This window comes from Leptonychotes weddellii, chromosome 2 (genome assembly GCF_054177405.1).
Source record: "Leptonychotes weddellii isolate Sample4059 chromosome 2, ASM5417740v2, whole genome shotgun sequence".
NCBI lineage: Eukaryota > Metazoa > Chordata > Mammalia > Carnivora > Phocidae > Leptonychotes > Leptonychotes weddellii.
This window is the reverse complement of record NC_138370.1, coordinates 97,507,723-97,524,333: the sequence shown is the minus strand read 5'-3', so window position 1 is coordinate 97,524,333 and position 16,611 is coordinate 97,507,723. Positions and strand designations below refer to the sequence as shown.

The window sequence follows — 16,611 nt, the reverse complement described above, 5'->3', positions numbered from 1 at the left end:
AAAAAAAAAAGAATTGCTGCTTTCACACTTTTATTGCCACATTTCATCATTGTCATTTACAAGGGGCACTGAACCTGGGTTAGGTATGCCTCGTTCCCTTTATTCAAAGGAAATTCTTCGGCCCACCGTTATTAATGCCCAAGCTCTGAGATGCCTTTGAAGCAATGGTGACAGACTTGCCTCATCCTATACTCTTCCTTCCACCTGGCCCTTCAGAGGACCGGAGGAAGTGCAGGTGTGTGAGGAATGCTTGCCAGGTGTGGGTGTGATCTTGATCCAAAGACAGTGACCATACTACAGATAACTTGGGCTGACTCCCAAGTTTTCCAACACTGACAATCTATTTTGTATGCTATATTGATTCCTGGCTTATCAGCCTTACCCTAACCCCCAAAAGTCTGAGAAGGGAGCAAGTGATAATCAAACCATGTCAAGATGATTAGTTCAGCCTCTAGCCTGTTAATTCCTGACTTGAGATTTCTGAAAGTGTTTTATTTATTCTACTAAATTTATGCTTCAAATTGAAAATGAAGTTGGCAGTTTTACTTCGTGTGTTTTAATGTTTGAAATGAGAGAGCAAAGCACAATAGGTTCCTTAATTTTGGAGACTTAGTGTCTTAAAATACGAAGGAATCATTCTTTACTGTTTTAATTTAAAGCTATAACTAAAGCAAAACCAAAGTATTCTAACATTTGACAGTTTGTTATGTTTTCCAACAGGGTTTTATGTCGCTAGTTTACTTTTTAAGCTCAATTTATGCTCATAACAAAAAACCAAATGAACCTAATTATATGATATAGGTAAGCAAAAGATAAATTCCTGTGACAGGGATAGTTCTGAATGACAAACAAAAAGCCTCAAAAGTTAAATGTAATAAGTGAAATATACACACAAGTCACACAATTCAGCATATAGCAAAGAACTGTTAACCCGTATCCTGTAATTTTTATTACTAATGTTTCTCAAATTTCCCTGGTAGAAGGCTAAAACCCTATACACTGAAGCATCTGTAGGCACAGTGCGAGGCAGACATGCAGTTTTTTTAAAAAGTGAAAATAGGGAAAAAATAAGGCTGTGTCAGGTCCTTAAAAACCCAGATCTGGAGCTGTGGGAGGGCAAACAGAAAATTTAGAGTTAACTAAGAGTCTACATAGGTATTACTTTTCAGCTTTTTCTAGTGCTACCTACAAAGTTACACATTCATTTCCAAGCGCCTTCCATTCTGTCATGAACAACATGCACCATCATGTATGACCGGGTGTGAGATGGAGAGGCATCTGAAATGTCTTTGAACAGACCTGTTAGAATCTCATCGAGTTTGTCCACCATAAACTTCGCATCTTCTTCCGTGAAGCACATAGGTGGTTTTATTTTAAGCACATTTCGATGAGGTCCGTCGGCACTGAGAAGGACTCGCTTTTCTTTCATCCTAATTTGGGCAGGAAATATGCGTGAATGCATACAACTGGTAACTAAGGTTACTTAAGAATGATGTGAAGAGGGGTGCCTGGGGGGCTCAGTTGGTTAGGCGTCTGCCTTCCACTCAGGTCATGGTCCCCGGGTCCTGGGGTGCATTGGGCTCCCTGATCAGAAGGGAGTCTGCTTCTCCCTCTCCTTCTGCCCCTCGTCCCGCTTGTGCTCTCTTTCTCTCTCAAATAAAGAAATAAAATCTTAAAAAAAAAAAAGAATGATGTGAACATAGACCAGTTAAGTATTCTCATGTAAGCAACCCACATTTATAAATTGCATGCATCTCCAACTTCCCTTATTTGGAGAGATGTGAAGAAATAAGAGACGCTTTCAAGGAGTGGGAGGGGCATGTTTCAAACCGGGACATCAGTCAGGTGTGGGGATGCACTTACTCGTAGATGACATGTTGAGCTTCATCTGTGGCGGGGGTCCTCTTCTGACGGTCCTTCACCAAGTCAATTCCAATAAACAGGCCAATTCCTCTGAAGAAGGTAAAGAAAGAAACTTGACAGATGCTCTATCAGACACCGCATTGTCATGAAATATTAACACTGTTCCCAAACTTCAGTTTAATTCGAAGCTGGATATGATTCCCTGTAGGGGTAACTGTTATTGATTCTAACTAATCCAAGGTATCAATCCAGTGTCACAGGTCTGTCCAGTTTTTGAACCAAGCTGGTTTTGTCATCCAGTTTTTTTCTTTACTTAATTGTAAAAGAAAAAATCTTAAAAACAATCTTTTAGGCTATTTAGTTTCTCAGGACATTAATGATGATGTTTAATGTTTACATATATCTATGAAAAACATCAAGTTTTCCAGGATGTCATTTTAAATAATTTTTAACAAATCATTTAGAGTTACTTTAAGCTCCTTCTTCTCATCTTTCAGGGGCTGAAATTATATTGGCTTTATTTGTTTATTTTTTTAAGCATAAAATTGAGAAAGATATACACCCAAAAGTTAACAGTGGTGATATCAGGATTCTGGATTACGAATGAGTTTTGTTTTTTTTATGTTTTTCAGTGTTTTCTAGATTTGGTTTTATGTAATTTATTTTAAATTTGTACGATAAAATTTAAGCTATTTTCATTGGAAAAATGAATAAGCACATGACAAGTTCATGATAAACATACCTGATGTCTCCTATCAAAGTATGTTTAGCCTTCTGTTTATTGAGTAACTCAGTAAGATAATCCCCTACTCTAGTGGCATTTCCTTGAAGGTCTTCATTTTCAATTATATTCAGGACAGCCAAACCAACAGCAGAAGATACTGGATTTCCTCCATACTACAGAAAAAAGATTGAAAAAGCGTAATAGTTGAGTTAGTGGTATTGCTTCATCCATGAGAAATTTGGCTCACACATAGGCAGGTAGAGCTATAATTTCAATAAGTTTTTCCCTTGTGCTGTAAACTTTTTAGATTCAGAATATAATGTGATTCTATTTGCTTACAACTGAGTAAAAATTCACCCTGAATTATATTCTCTATCCTGCATAATTGGTATGGAGGACTATCAGGGAATTTGTTAGTTCATCCAAACAAAAACCAGACACTGCTTTGGGAACTAAGGATTTCAGAGTGTGGTTCAGTGAGGGGGATATGGGCTTCTGCCCCTGAACAGTTGTGTGAAAACAGCTAAACAATGACATTTTCTCTGAATAATTTATGTCCTTAGATTCGAATCTTACTTTAGTTGTCACAAGTCCTATTACACATACAGCACAAACTATAATAATTTTTCCAAGCTTAAAGTTCACGACTTATGGGGGTAAAACCAAGGAAATAAAATTTCCCAAAGATAGAAAATTTAGTATCTTCTGTGACAGTCATATAACATTTATAGTTCTGTATCATCTAAACACTTTAGAAATGTTTGGGGAATTTAAATGTGATATAAAATAAAGATCATATCATCTGTGGATGAAACATCATAACCTCTAGAGTTAGCAAGGCAACCATTTATCACTGGAACAATTAGTCATTTTAGAAAGGGGAAAGATACACAAGGAAAAATACAAAGAGAATTATGCCAGATAGAATGAAATATGGTTAGATCAAAATTTGGCTTAGGTCCTGGGGTGGTTAGCTGGCAATCACTTTATTCTTTATTCTTTACTACATTGGCAAGAAGTGTAAGAACACACAGTATTTTTCCCTGTAAGCATAAACTGGGAGGCCAACATTTACCGTATTGAAATATTCCATCCCAGAACTGCTGAAGGCTTCTGCGATTTCTTTGGTTGTTACCACGCATGCCATTGGGTGGCCATTGCCCATTGGTTTTCCCATTGTGACGATGTCTGGAACAAAGTCTTCACCATGCATTTGGAAGCTCCAGAAATGTTTCCCAACTCGGCCAAAGCCCACCTGAACTTCATCAGCTATAAACACACCTCCTGCTCTGTGTACGTATCTGAAAAGCAAAAGGGAAGTCTAACGTCTTCAGGTCACTGAGAGTCCCCAAACCCACCCACAAAGATACAGATTATGGAGGACTTTAAAAAATGTTGTTAATTTGAGGTCTGGAATCGTCAAAAACAGTTCTGTGCTCAAACCCCCAGTGACATCTATGTGATGTCACTGACTTTGAAATATAATCACATACTTTCCAGAGTAGACATATTCTTATTATTCAGGTTTGTGCTGCTTCAAGTAAGCTCTACTGTGGCATTTTAAGTGGGAAGAGAAAGACGTGAACAAGAAGTAGTGTTTAGCAGGGTTAATCTTCAAATGTTTACTCATTGGTAAGGCATGGGCACCAGCCAGAGAAAATGTCAGGCTGGGAACTGGGGCAGAGCCCCGGATGCCCCCCCTCGGTGGACCATGTGTAAACCCTTTATTTGCTGGATCTTGGGAAGGTGGAGGGGTTCGGGGGGTCCTGGCATGGCAGGCATGCTGAAGTGGCTATTTACCAGCTAGTCTGGAAGTACTTCAATATTTTAACCAGTATGGCCTTGCAGAACTGTCACAGAGCCTTCAGTTTGACCCAGAGTGCCCAAGTCAAGTACATACTCTGCCACTTTCTGGAAGTAGCCTGCTGGAGGAATTATTTGTCCGCCACAACTCTGCATGGATTCAGCAATAAAGGCAGCAATCTATACAAGAGAAGATGGGGTCAAAGTCCATTAGGTGCCCCTTGAGCCCCCTAAAAAAGAGGACTTCTTACAGAGCAGGTTATTTTCAAAATGGTTGGGAATGGGCCTGTGGAAGGTGGCAAGTCGCAAGTAGGCCACTTGGTGACAAAGATGAGAAGAGATGTCCGTGCTAGAAGAGCAACTGATCTGAAATTCATCCGTTTCTGAAATTCTAGAGTACCAGTGACACTACCATGAGAAATGGAAGAGAGAGCAACCTCCGGTTCTCCATTATTAATTCAAATGCAGTGTTTTCATTAGGATCAACTGAGCAAGAACGCTGATCAGTCTTTGACATCAACTTCTAAAAAAATTACCCAGGTTCTAACCCCATTACCGAGGTGCCTGTTCCCCCAGTTGGGTGATGAGGACTGCCTGAGCCTGGAATTTGCTCTCGGGAAAGGGGAGGGTGACTGGTGGCCACACAGGTTAGTTACTGTGCTGTATTTCTAATTCTTACCCTGAACCGGACTTAACGGAATCAGGCAATTCACAAGAGGAATTGCAGAGGGAATGCTCTAGAGTAGAAGATAGGTAACACTAAATCAAGAAGAGAAAGCATAGACAAGATGAGATATGAAGTCAAGAGAACTGAAGTTTCCGTCCAGACTACATCTCAGTAACTAGATTACCTTGGCTTAAGTTCTTCACTTTTAAATATTTCATTTATTAGCTATAAAATGAAGCCACTGGACCTAAGAGATTGCTTCTCTAAAATCCCCTGACTTTTCAAGCACATCTAATATTCTGAAACTTCCATCTTATATTTGCTCATTGCTTTCAGCATTGTTAACAGGACAGCATCGGGTCCATAACTACTGAATGTTAATGTTCTCAAAAAGTTCTCCGAACCCTTTTGGCAGCAAAAAGACCATGTGATCTTGGTAATGTAAACTTTTTTCTGGAAGCACTCTTTACCGTTTGTGTAAGGAGGGATGGGCTACCCTTGAAAAAGAAAAGCATATGAAGGTCTCCAGAACAGGTAGCGCTTAGGGCTAGTTGCACAGATGTCACATCTGAAGATACAAAAAATGATTGGGATGGGAAGAAAACATCCTGTTAAGAAATGCAAATGACTCTCCAATCACTAAGATAAAAGTATTTGCATTGGAAAAAGGAAAGGCTTCATTTTTATCTCAATTAAGATTTTTTTGGGGGCGCCTGGGTGGCCCAGATGGTTAAGCATCTGCCTTCGGCTCAGGTCATGATCCCGGGGTCCTGGGATCGGGCCCCACATCGGGCTCCTGGCTCGGCGGGGAGCCTGCTTCTCCCTCTCCCTCTGCCTCTGCCCCTGCTCATGCGCTCTCTCTCTCTCTCTCTCTGTATCTCTGTGTCTCAAATGAATAAATAAAATCTTTAAAAAAAAAGTTTAAGATTTTTTTTTATTTTATTGCCCTGTTGATGCTATAAGCCAGTTTAAAGGCAAAGCATGTGTCAAATCACGTTAAAACTCCACATAAGTAACCCCTAAACGGGCTGAAAATTTATGTTAGGCTGAAGAGAGTAGGGTGAAGACCGAGAAAATGGAAACTCTTTTTTCTTACTCTGGAGGATTCTGGTTCTGTCTTCGAAGCCCAGGCTCAGGTTGGAGAAACACCTGCCTTGGCTAACCCAGGCTCTGCAGCTTTGGGTAAGTTGTACCAGTTCGAGGGAAGCAGCATGGCTTCCTGGGCCCGGGAGCCTGCACTGGCTCAGAGGTCCCAGGGCCACTGTGCCTCTTCCCTTCCCTTCCTCATATATCAGCCCACCCCCCAATGCTACTTGCATTTGGAAGAGTCTGTCCATGGGTCTTTTCTAATCCCCACTCCCCCTCCCCCTTTGGGCCAGAGTCAGCAACCCACTGGGAAAGTGAGAAATTAGGCCACCAGTTCTGAAACAGGCATAATGACTGCATTTTCAGAATAAATAAAAATAGTCTTAGAGGTATGATCATAATAACGCACTTTTTGAAATATGAATCTAATGAAAAGCAAGCAGAGAAAAACAGAACGGGGATGGAGATCTAATCCTTTTCCACCTCTCCAATGTGTCACAGTGATTTCCATCCACTTTATAAAAGATGTTACACTGTTTCCAAAGCTGTAAATACACACCTTCCTTCCACTGTTATGAGCTTCTTCAATAATTTCCTTTACTTCCTCTGCATAAGCGCTGGCTGGGTCTGCATGATCTTCTCTGTATTTGCCTCTGTAAGTATCTGGAGTTGGTGCCTGGAAACAACCAAAAGGTAGAGTTTCTCAAGATTTACCTCTCAGACAAATGAACTTAAAACAAACAAACAACAACAACAACAACAACAAAACGGCATTTCCCCACAAGAGCATACTGGAAAGGTGACCATGTAGGTTTAAGTGACTCTAGTTATTTTGTTCTTTTTCCTTAACATTTCTGAATTCTGTGAAAACTAAGATCTTTGCATTTGTGAACAGGAGCTTGGATTTGCTCCTAGACCTTTATAAGTCAAGACTACATCCTTATTTGAATCAAGAGCAAATTCACATGACAAGTGTGATTATTGTATTTGAAAATTTCAATGGATGAAAATTGTATTAACTATTCTATACTGAAAATAAACCAACACTTACAAACTATATAGAAAATTGTAATCATTCTGAAAACTAGAATGCCTTAGCACAGATATCAGGTCTTACCATTTTGAAAGAAGGAATTGATGATTCGCTTAAGAAAGTCTACTGATCCTTAATTAAACCAAAGGGGTTTTAATATTTCAACAACAACTTGATTGGTTTCTTTATTTTCTTCACTATTTATTTTACTTCATAACTCTACATAATACTTTAGCATAGAGCAGTATAATTTTGAGACATTCATACACACTAGATTCAACTCCAAATTGAAGCTAGCATCAGTAGATAGGAAAAGTAATTAAAGACCAAAAGGCAAGAAAAATAAACTGATAGCTGTGAATAATAGCCTTCACTACCACCACACTAATTTGCTAATTGTGATACTCATCGATGGATTTTAAGCCACATCCTGTCATTAACCAGCTTTTTGACTTTAGTAAGTCAAAGTAACTGCTCTAGATTTTAGTTTCTTTTTCGTAGTTTCATTTTGATGAAAGGATTGGACTGGATTATCATTAGGCATTCTTCCAGTACCAGCTTTCTGATTCTTGGATTCTTAAAGATACTTACCACATGCACAAATGCTTTCTTGACATCTTTGCCCTTTCGGAATTTATATGGACTGATTTCAATTAAAGATGATAGGTGACCATGATAAGCACTGGAAAGAAAAAGAACAGGAACCAAAATCACTCAGAGAAGGAAGTTTTTGTAGTATATGAAAAACAGCAGTGTACAGCATCTAGGAGAATCTCAACCTTAGTGCCAGACTTAACTATACAAGATCTAATTCTTCATGGCAAGACTGGCCATTTAATTTGTCCAGTTCTCCTTATTCATGTGATAAAACACATAGGAAACAAAATATGGATCCTCATAGACAATTTTTTTAAGCAGGAAAAGAAAACTTAATTTCTTAGGATGATATTAGATGTGCTAAATTAGATTGTCTAAATGCAAAAATTATTTTCTATAGCTTTATGGAAAACTTGCCAAGTAAGTATTCTTTAAATGTATTCGACAGTTACATTCTAGTGAATTTTAAAACAACTTTATATCACAGAATGGGCTGTGTTTCTGTCTGGAACAGTTTCTATGGGATGTCGGATTGCATATGCTGGGCAAATACAAGTTGGTAAGGGCAGGAGGTCTCCTCAGGAAGAACTAAGACTGAGAGATGACCAAGTGGCTATGAGATTCTTTTCGCTTGCTTAAAATACAGGTGGCTATAATATTCCCTTTTCTGTTTCTTGCCCAGAGGCATAAGTGGGAGATCTGGAAAAGAAATTTTAAAAAGCCCACGAATAGATAAAACAGAGAGAGAGGACTTCCCTTAGCAAGACTAAAGATGCACCACAGTAAGTATCAGAATGATATGTATGTATCAGTAAGTATCTATCAGCATGAGAACAAAGAGAAGACTGGGACAGAAGGCCAGCTCAGAGACACCTCCATACATAGATTTAACACAGTGGACACCAGGTGGATTTCATATGAGGTAGTAGAAGAAAATAGAGAAAACATCTTTGCGATCTGGGGGGTGTGGTGGGTGTAGGGGGAGAGATATTAACAAAACTTACATCACATAAACCATATGATGAAAATTTTATCTATTTGATTTGGTGAAAATTAAAGATTTTGGTTGAAGGATACCATGGACAAAGCTAAAAGATAGATGATAGTGTGGGAAAAGATATTTAAAATGTTTCAAACTACAAAAGATTAATGCTCACAATGGTGGTTCTCAACTCTGCCTGCATAGTAGAATCACTTGGGAAACTTAAAAATATATACTGTTTCCGGGGATCCACCACTGATTTTCTTTTTTCTTTTTTTTTTTTTTAAAGATTTTATTTATTTATTTGACAGAGAGAGACACAGCGAGAGAGGGAACACAAGCAGGGGGAGTGGGAGAGGGAGAAGCAGGCTTCCCACGGAGCAGGGAGTCCGATGCGGGGCTCGATCCAAGGACCCTGGGATCATGACCTGAGCCGAAGGCAGACGCTTAACCGCTGAGCCACCCAGGTGCCCCCACCACCGATTTTCTTTAATTGGTCTGGGGTGGGGCCTGGGCATTGGCATTTAAATAAATTTTTCCCAGATAATTTTAAGACACAGTCAAGGTTGAGATCTTTTGATCTAGACTATATAAGCAAACACAAACCAACAAGAAATAGGTGGGAATCCCAATAGAAAAATGGGCAAGGAATACACATTCTAGTCCTGGGAACCTAGGACTATGTTACAGGGCAAAGGAGCCCTTGCAGGTGTGATTAAATTAAGAATCTTGAGATGGAGAGATAATCCTGGGGGTCCAGTGGAATCACAAGAGTCTTTACAAGTGAAAGGAGGAGGCAGGGGGATGGTGGTCAGAGGCAGAGGAAGCGAGGTGAGGATGGGGGCCACGGCAGGACCGGCAGAATGGCTGCTTTGATGATGAAGGGGGGACCCCGAGCAAGGAATGCGGGCAGCCTCTACAAGCCGGGCAAAGCAAGCAAACAGAAGAAGCCTCCAGAAGGAGCACAGTCCTGCTGACACCTTGGTTTTGGCCCGGTGAAGACCCATTTGGATTTCTGACCTACAGAACTGTGAGGAAATAAATTTGCGTTGCTTAAGCCACTATGTTTGTGGTAATTCAGCCACTACGTTTGTGGTAATTTGTTACAGCAGCAGTAGAAAATGAAGAGATGATCCGACACATAAAACAAGAGAAGCCTATACAAGGGCAAGAAATGAGGTATGTGTTCAATTTAATCCTCTGTGACTGAGATGAGTGGGGTGGAGAGGTAGAAAAAAAATTAAAAGAAAAAATCTTAATAAAGATGGGGGTTGTCAGCTTTCTTGTTTAAAATGTACTAAATTCATGTTAAGGAGATGAGACTAAATAATGGCTGGTAATAGTCTCAGACTAACAAGAAAGTATTATCTTTTTCTTGGTTTCTTATTTTCTTTAAAATTTGCTCTAAATTATTATCTTTTAAAATGATTACAGTGGGTAGTCACAATAGTGATGTGAACGTAGAGAGTTTGAAGAAATCAATTATATTTTTATTTTGGAAAATACTGAGTTACTCATTAGAGTGGCTCAATAAATAATGATTCAGGCAAAGCCCATGAGGCCATGACAGAGCATCCAAGAGAGCCTCCCCCGTTTGCAGGAACTTGGACGGAATTACGTATCCTTCAGGCCTCAGCTGACCTTGATACCTTACTACATAATAATATCATTGTGCCATATATCCGCCCTCCTCCCCGTGTGCTTGTAGTATTAGTATGGACAGGATCAACACAATTTTGTCTCTTGAAAGAGATTCTTGCTTAGAAGTCTTGCATCCCAAACTTACTGGTCAAGGGTAATCACATCTTGGTGGCCTCTGAATTGCCGAGCCAAACGTAAGGCTAAGTCATTGGCTTCAGATCTATTAAGAGATCACAGAGAGAGGGGATAAGGTGACATAAGCTCTTTTAAAAATATTTCAAAATCTTAATTACAAAAGTTCTAAGATCCCAGTTTTTCAGAAATGTATGGGGGAAATAAGTGCAAGTCCTCTCTTTCCCCTTTAGTCTCCCCTCCCGCCCCAGCAATCTCACTTCATCCTTCTAATACAAGTTCCCCAGATGTCTTCAATAAAGAATGAGACACACAGAAGAAACCCAATGCAAAGGATACGCTGCTCATTTCAAACTTCTGCCCAATTCAGCTACAGGAGTAGGTGACTAACTTGGAGGATGTTAGGAAGCCCGCATTAAGCCTGATCTCAAAGGGAGGAAGGGGAGCGCGAGAGCCCATCAACTTGACCACTAAACTATGTTGTCCTGACTCAATATTTGATCAGCTCCTTACCGACAAAAATAAAGATCATAATTTTTCTATCTGGCTTAGATAGTCTATATATACAACTCAGACACAGAAGAAGAAAATGATCATTTGTGGGATGTTTACTATCTGTCAGACATCATGCTGAGGGTTTTGCTTGCATTTATTCTCGTAACTCCTTTGCAAGGCAAGGGTTGCCATTTCCTTCATATGGATGAAGAAAGAGCCTCAGAGAGGTTAAGGAGGCAGAATAAGTTCTCGCAGCTAATAAGAGGTAGAGCCAGCATTCAGACTGAAGTCTATTTGACTTCAAGATTACTCTTTGTCCTAACCCAGGCTCTATCACCTTCAGTCTCTGGTGACAGCGCTCCTTGGGGCAATCCCTCTTTGACAGTATAGGATTCTTTAGAAGTGAAAGTCAAATATTATGGCATTTATTTATTGAAGGCAAAAATGCTTTATAACAATAAGTTAGATCCTAAAATACCTTAATTCTTTACAAAGAAAAAGGACGATCTTCTGCTTATAAATTTGGTTTTAAAATCTCATTGCAAAGATGAAAGTGAATCACAGAATCATATAATCGAACATTTACAGAATTTCTAATAGTTTTAATACATTTCTACATATACCTAATTTTAAAAATATGAGTGTACACTGTATGCACAGCTTTTCTCCCAATATAACGTTGCATTGCAAGCTTTTCATGTCATTAGATGTGTATTTCCAAAAAACTTATTTTTAATGTCTGCATAATATTCCCCAGAATAGATATATAACTTGAATTTACAGAATGTAAAAGTTGGGACATATCTATTCTTTTGAATTTACTCCTTCCTTTTTCGTATTTGTGTTGAGGACATTGCCCAAGAAACAAGTCAATCAAAAGTCTTACAAAAGTTATAGCTTGTTTAGTAGAATTCTTTCTTTGCTAATACCCCTCATTCATGCCTTAAAGAAACTATGTATGCCCATTGATTCTTTAGCTACTTACTCTACTTCCTGAGGAGGTGAGAGCTATTTGATGGGTTAGGTTTTCTCACATGAACCTAACCTTCAGGGATACTAAAGCATGCTAGGTAAGCTTTCCCCATCTTTCACCAAGGAAGCCATGGTAATAAGAAGTTGAGTTGCATGCACATGTTAATCATCAGCGGCTGGGTCAAAACCCCTAGAAAACGCTGTTGGGTATCCTATCGACCACAAGCTCATGAAGTGAAGCCGAAGAACCAGAACCATCAGGGCCCCATCGTGTGGTCACTTAGTACATGGCAAAAATCTCAGGAAACCTTAGATGTCTGGGCTCCCCCAGGAATCAAGAAGAAAGGTATGCGTGAGAGAGTAAAAAAAAACAGATTGGTGGGAATGGGGGTGGGGGGGAAACCTGGAAACATACCCTGAATTTGTAAAATAGCAAACAGAGAGTTTCTCCGGCAGAGTTGCTGCAAGGCGTCTGGCGTACTCCACAATATTATCGTGGAGGAATCGAGAATTTGTGTTTAGCAGTTCCATCTGTTTCAGGGCAGCCTTGACCACTTCTGGGTGGCAGTGTCCCACTAAGATTCAGAAGACAAAAACCCAAAAAAGGAATTACAATTCTAAATTCCCGGAGTGATGGGGATTCTGAAGCAAGGGGAAAAAAAAAAAAAAGGCTGAGCTGCTTTCTCTCCCACGCTGCGCTGTAACTTTTCCGGGCTAGGACTACTGGCCCATCCAGCCAAGGAACAGCAGCTACTGCACCTCCTGGGGCAAATATCAGTGGCGCCGTGTCTGCCCTACTCCACAAATGTACCCTTCCCAGCACTACAGAGACAGGACATTTACCGTGGGCAACGTTGTTGATGCAGTCGAGGTACTGTTCACCTGTCTCGTCAAACATGTACTGCCGCTGGGCTCGCACTATTTTGATGGGATCCGCAGCAAAGAAAACTTTGCATGAGGGCCTAGAAATAATGAAAGGAAACACTTTGGTCTGGAAGGACTGCTCAGTGTTTTTCCTTCTCAAGGAGGGTCATGATCAGTGGAAAATTACAGTTACATAAAGGAAAGGGAAAACACAACCTGGGTGACATACGTTATTATTATTTTTTAATTTCATATTAGCCTGGAACCTTTTACCTTAACCCCCATTGGTGACACTGCTCACATTTCATATGTTTGTTATATTAAATTTGCCATGATTTGACAACTCTGTTTAGAGGCACATGAATCAACTCTGACAACTCTAATTACACAAACCAATAACTAATTTTCTTCTGGGAAGTTTTGTTCTACCAGAAAACAAAACAAACAAACAAACTTTTTTTTTCGAGGTTTACTATGTGTCAGGAACTGACAAATATTACAAAATCATTTCATTTAGTCCTCCCAATAATCTTATGAAACAGGGGTTATTATCATTCTCATTTTTATAGGTGAGGAAACTGAGACACAGAAAAATCAAGAAACTTGTTCAAGATTACACAGCCAGTAAATGAAAAAAACAGAATTTGAAAATAGACGGTCCTATACCACAGCCCAAGACAGTGCTTGCTTGCTTGCTTCCTCTCTCTCCCCTTCTAATCTAATTGATAAAGAAATGAATAGCACTGAAAGCTAAATACAAATAAATGGGTAATAAATACTACAAAAGATTTTATAGGAGACCATTTTCAAGTCTTTTGAGTGGTATTTGTCCTGTATCAAATGGATTTTCCATTCTCAAATAATGAAATCCAATTATTCTTCTAACCTCTTAATCCATTACTTTGAACATAATAAAAAGTCATCCATATTTTTCGTTATTTGGATGAATGTCTGGAATATAAATTTTAGCGACATAGAAACATCACAAAGTTTTCTGATGTTGGCCCTATGGACACGTAGAAACTAAAATGGAATATATTATTATTATTTAAAGATTTTATTTATTTGTGAGAGAGAGAGAGCACAAGTAGGGGGAGCGGCAGGGAGAGGGAGAAGCAGGCTCCCCACTGAGCAAGGAGCCTAATGAGGAGCTCGATCCCAGGACCCTAGGATCATGACCTGAGCGGAAGGCAGATGCCTAACCCACTGAGCCACCCAGGCATCCCTGGAATATATTATTTTTATTTTGGTGATTTTGCATGCACACACACAAAAAATGCCACATGCATTGGAGTTATTTTGGAAGGTAACTGGATGCTTGTATATTAAATTGATATGCAACTGTTTAGAAAGTATTTTGTGTATAGGTAATCTTAATTTAAAATTGCCTCAGATTAAGCATCATCAGTTAAAATGAAAACAATATTTAGTGAGAATTTCTTATTGGCTCAATCCCAGCTGTTAGTTTATACCCCTGAGTTAAAAGCCAAAGAAAACCTTTGTCATGAATGTGGGCTGTTAACTGCAGACTTCACCTTCCCTTGTTAATGGTACTTTCCACCTTGCCACTCAGACTTCAGGTAAAATTCTTTCAGGCTGTCCATGGCTACATTCCTCCTTTCACAGAATTTCTTCAGTTCACGTTAGAAGTCATTGGGTTTGCATTGGAATCTAACTACATCGGATTGAAAACTAAGAGAAAGGAGTGGTGATTAGAAAAGAACAAGGGGGTGACTGGGTAATGAGGGAGGAATCGGATCATTTTGGCTTTCCCTACGTAGGGATGAGAGAGTTCCACCTGGTCTCCTAAAAGGCCATCTAGAAACCTTCCCGGTTGAGACCAGGAGATGAGCAGGAGGAGCCGCCCAGCATTTCTCAGGAGAGGATACCAGTTATTTTCTTTCTTATGCGGCCCCCCCCTCCAGTCCTCTCTCTCTTCACCCGCGACACTGTTTGTTAATTACGTGTGACTATTGCAGGCCTTTGACAGTGGCCACAATCATCACTGATACTTAGATGTGCCGTTTTAAAAACCAGATGCCGCTTACTAATCTCATTTGCTCGCTCCTGTGAAGCAGAAAACTATTCCTACTTCCACAGAAGAGGAAATTAAAGTAATTTGACAGAGGTCACACAGGTAACTAGACACTGTACTAGGTAGGACCAGAGCCCAGGTCAGACTTAAGGTTCAGTCCTGTAGGCTTACCAGCATTTCACCCAGTCTTTTATAACACGGGCAAAACAAAAGTAGACAGGAGAGAACACTGCACTTTTTAATTGTAATGAGGGCACAGCTTGGGAGACCGAGGTGGGTAAGTGGCATTTTACCCTTAAGAAAGTGTTTTGTTTTTGTTTTTTAAGATTTTATTTATTTGACAGAGAGAGAGAGCGAGAGAAAGAGAGAGAGAGAGCACAAGCAGGGGGAGTGACAGGCAGAGGCAGAGGGAGAAGCAGGCTCCCCGCTGAGCAGGGAGCCCCATGCGATGCGGGGCTGGGATCATGACCCGAGCTGAAGGCAGACATCCAACCGACTGAGCCACCCAGGCGCCCCACGAAAGTGGTTTTAAGGATTTTTTTTTTTTTTTTTTTTACAGCCTGGATTAACCCTTTATCTAACTAAGCATGCAAGAAGAAAAAGTTCACTTTAAGCAAAAGCTGTCAGAATTAGTTCGTTTTCACAGCCATTGTCAAAAATATTTTTGAGTTCATGGTTTGGAGAAGCGTTCGAGTTGGTGGGATTCGGCGCAGAGCTACCCATCTTCCCTCGCAGCGCCCGTCCCTGGACTGGAGTTGCCGTCCTGGGGACCCCTCGTGCGTCAGCTCCTCCCGCCGCCCGCAGCCCCCACTCGACCGCCGGCGGCTGAGCGCCAGGACAGCGCGGGCGGAGGCGCGGCGGGCGGGCGGCGGCGCGCGTGCGCAGGTGCGGCGCGGGTGGGCGGCGGCGTCTCGCCCGGGCACCGCCGGCCACAGCCCTGGCGCGTTCAGCCTCGCCGGTCACCTGCCCCGCTTCAGCTCCCCGCCCCCTGCGCTAGTTATTTCCCCCTCTGCGCCTTTCCTCGCGGCTTCGGAGCCCTCACCCGATGTGCTTCCTCCTCAGCGCCAGGGTGTCCTGCTTGCTGTACAGCTCGCACATGGTGGCGCGGCTGCCGGGCGCTCCCCGGGGCTCCCTCTCGCGTGTGCGCGCCTCCCTCGCGAGCCCGCGGGCTGCCTCCGCCGTGATCCCTCGTGGGGTCCCCTTGCCCTGGGCGTTGGAAGTCACCGGTGGCATCAACTAGCTGGGGTCATCCCCTTTTAAGTCTTGCCCTGCCATTGCCCTTCGCCAAGCCCCACCCTCCTGTTCCCCTCCTCCGCCGGGTGCCTGCTTTGGCAAGTCGCCGGACTAGCCACTCATTCGCCACCACCCTTGTCCTTGGTCTGACTGGCTCCCGTTCCTGCCCTGCCCTTCCCATTTCCCCTCCTAATCCTTGCTACTTCTCCGGACTCGCCTTTTATTTCTCTAACGTGGCCTTGCCTTTCTTTCTCTTCTGCCCGCGAATTCCTCCTTCCCCCTTTCTTTCTCGTTTCTTTTTGGTGTATCCCATTATGTTCTTGTAACCGTTCAGAGATAGGCGCTCTCTGGAGATACCCAGACTCTGCAGTTTTCTCCTTTCTCACACTGAGCTTATTTCAATACCATAACCTATAACTCAACAAAGGATAAGTAACAGGGGACTGAGTCTGGTACTTGCTGGGAGTGATAATGTATACAGTGT

The 16,611-nt window shown here is 41.3% G+C and overlaps 1 protein-coding gene across 3 annotated transcripts; it reads right to left on the bottom strand.

Annotated features, from left to right (window-relative positions):
- Positions 1-6: 6 nt before the first annotated feature.
- Positions 7-16,145, bottom strand: ETNPPL (ethanolamine-phosphate phospho-lyase). Of its 3 annotated transcripts, none has more exons than XM_081812015.1 (11): positions 15,937-16,145; positions 12,839-12,957; positions 12,411-12,570; positions 10,542-10,616; positions 7,768-7,858; positions 6,703-6,819; positions 4,488-4,570; positions 3,663-3,888; positions 2,606-2,760; positions 1,864-1,953; positions 7-1,430 (listed from the first exon to the last, which is right to left on the bottom strand). In XM_081812015.1, the coding sequence occupies exons 1-11, from the start codon at positions 16,125-16,127 to the stop codon at positions 1,202-1,204; spliced, it is 1,536 nt and encodes a 511-aa protein (XP_081668141.1). In that variant the 5' UTR covers positions 16,128-16,145; the 3' UTR covers positions 7-1,201. The 3 variants fall into 3 exon arrangements, with proteins under 3 accessions (XP_081668141.1, XP_081668142.1, XP_081668143.1); XM_081812016.1 differs by having other exon boundaries at positions 12,839-14,551; positions 15,937-16,144; XM_081812017.1 differs by lacking the exon at positions 15,937-16,145 and adding an exon at positions 14,357-15,601.
- Between the last annotated feature and the right edge of the window lie 466 nt (positions 16,146-16,611).

Excerpts from the sequence above, each read along its gene's own strand:
- ETNPPL (XM_081812015.1), bottom strand. The coding sequence starts at position 16,127 with ATGCCACCGGTGACTTCCAACGCCCAGGGCAAGGGGACCCCACGAGGG. Across the intron at positions 2,761-3,662 it reads GGATGGAATATTTCAATACG|TATGGAGGAAATCCAGTATC; the intron begins GTAAATGTTGGC and ends TTTTTTCTGTAG. Across the intron at positions 1,954-2,605 it reads ACTTTGATAGGAGACATCAG|AGGAATTGGCCTGTTTATTG; the intron begins GTATGTTTATCA and ends TACCTTCTTCAG.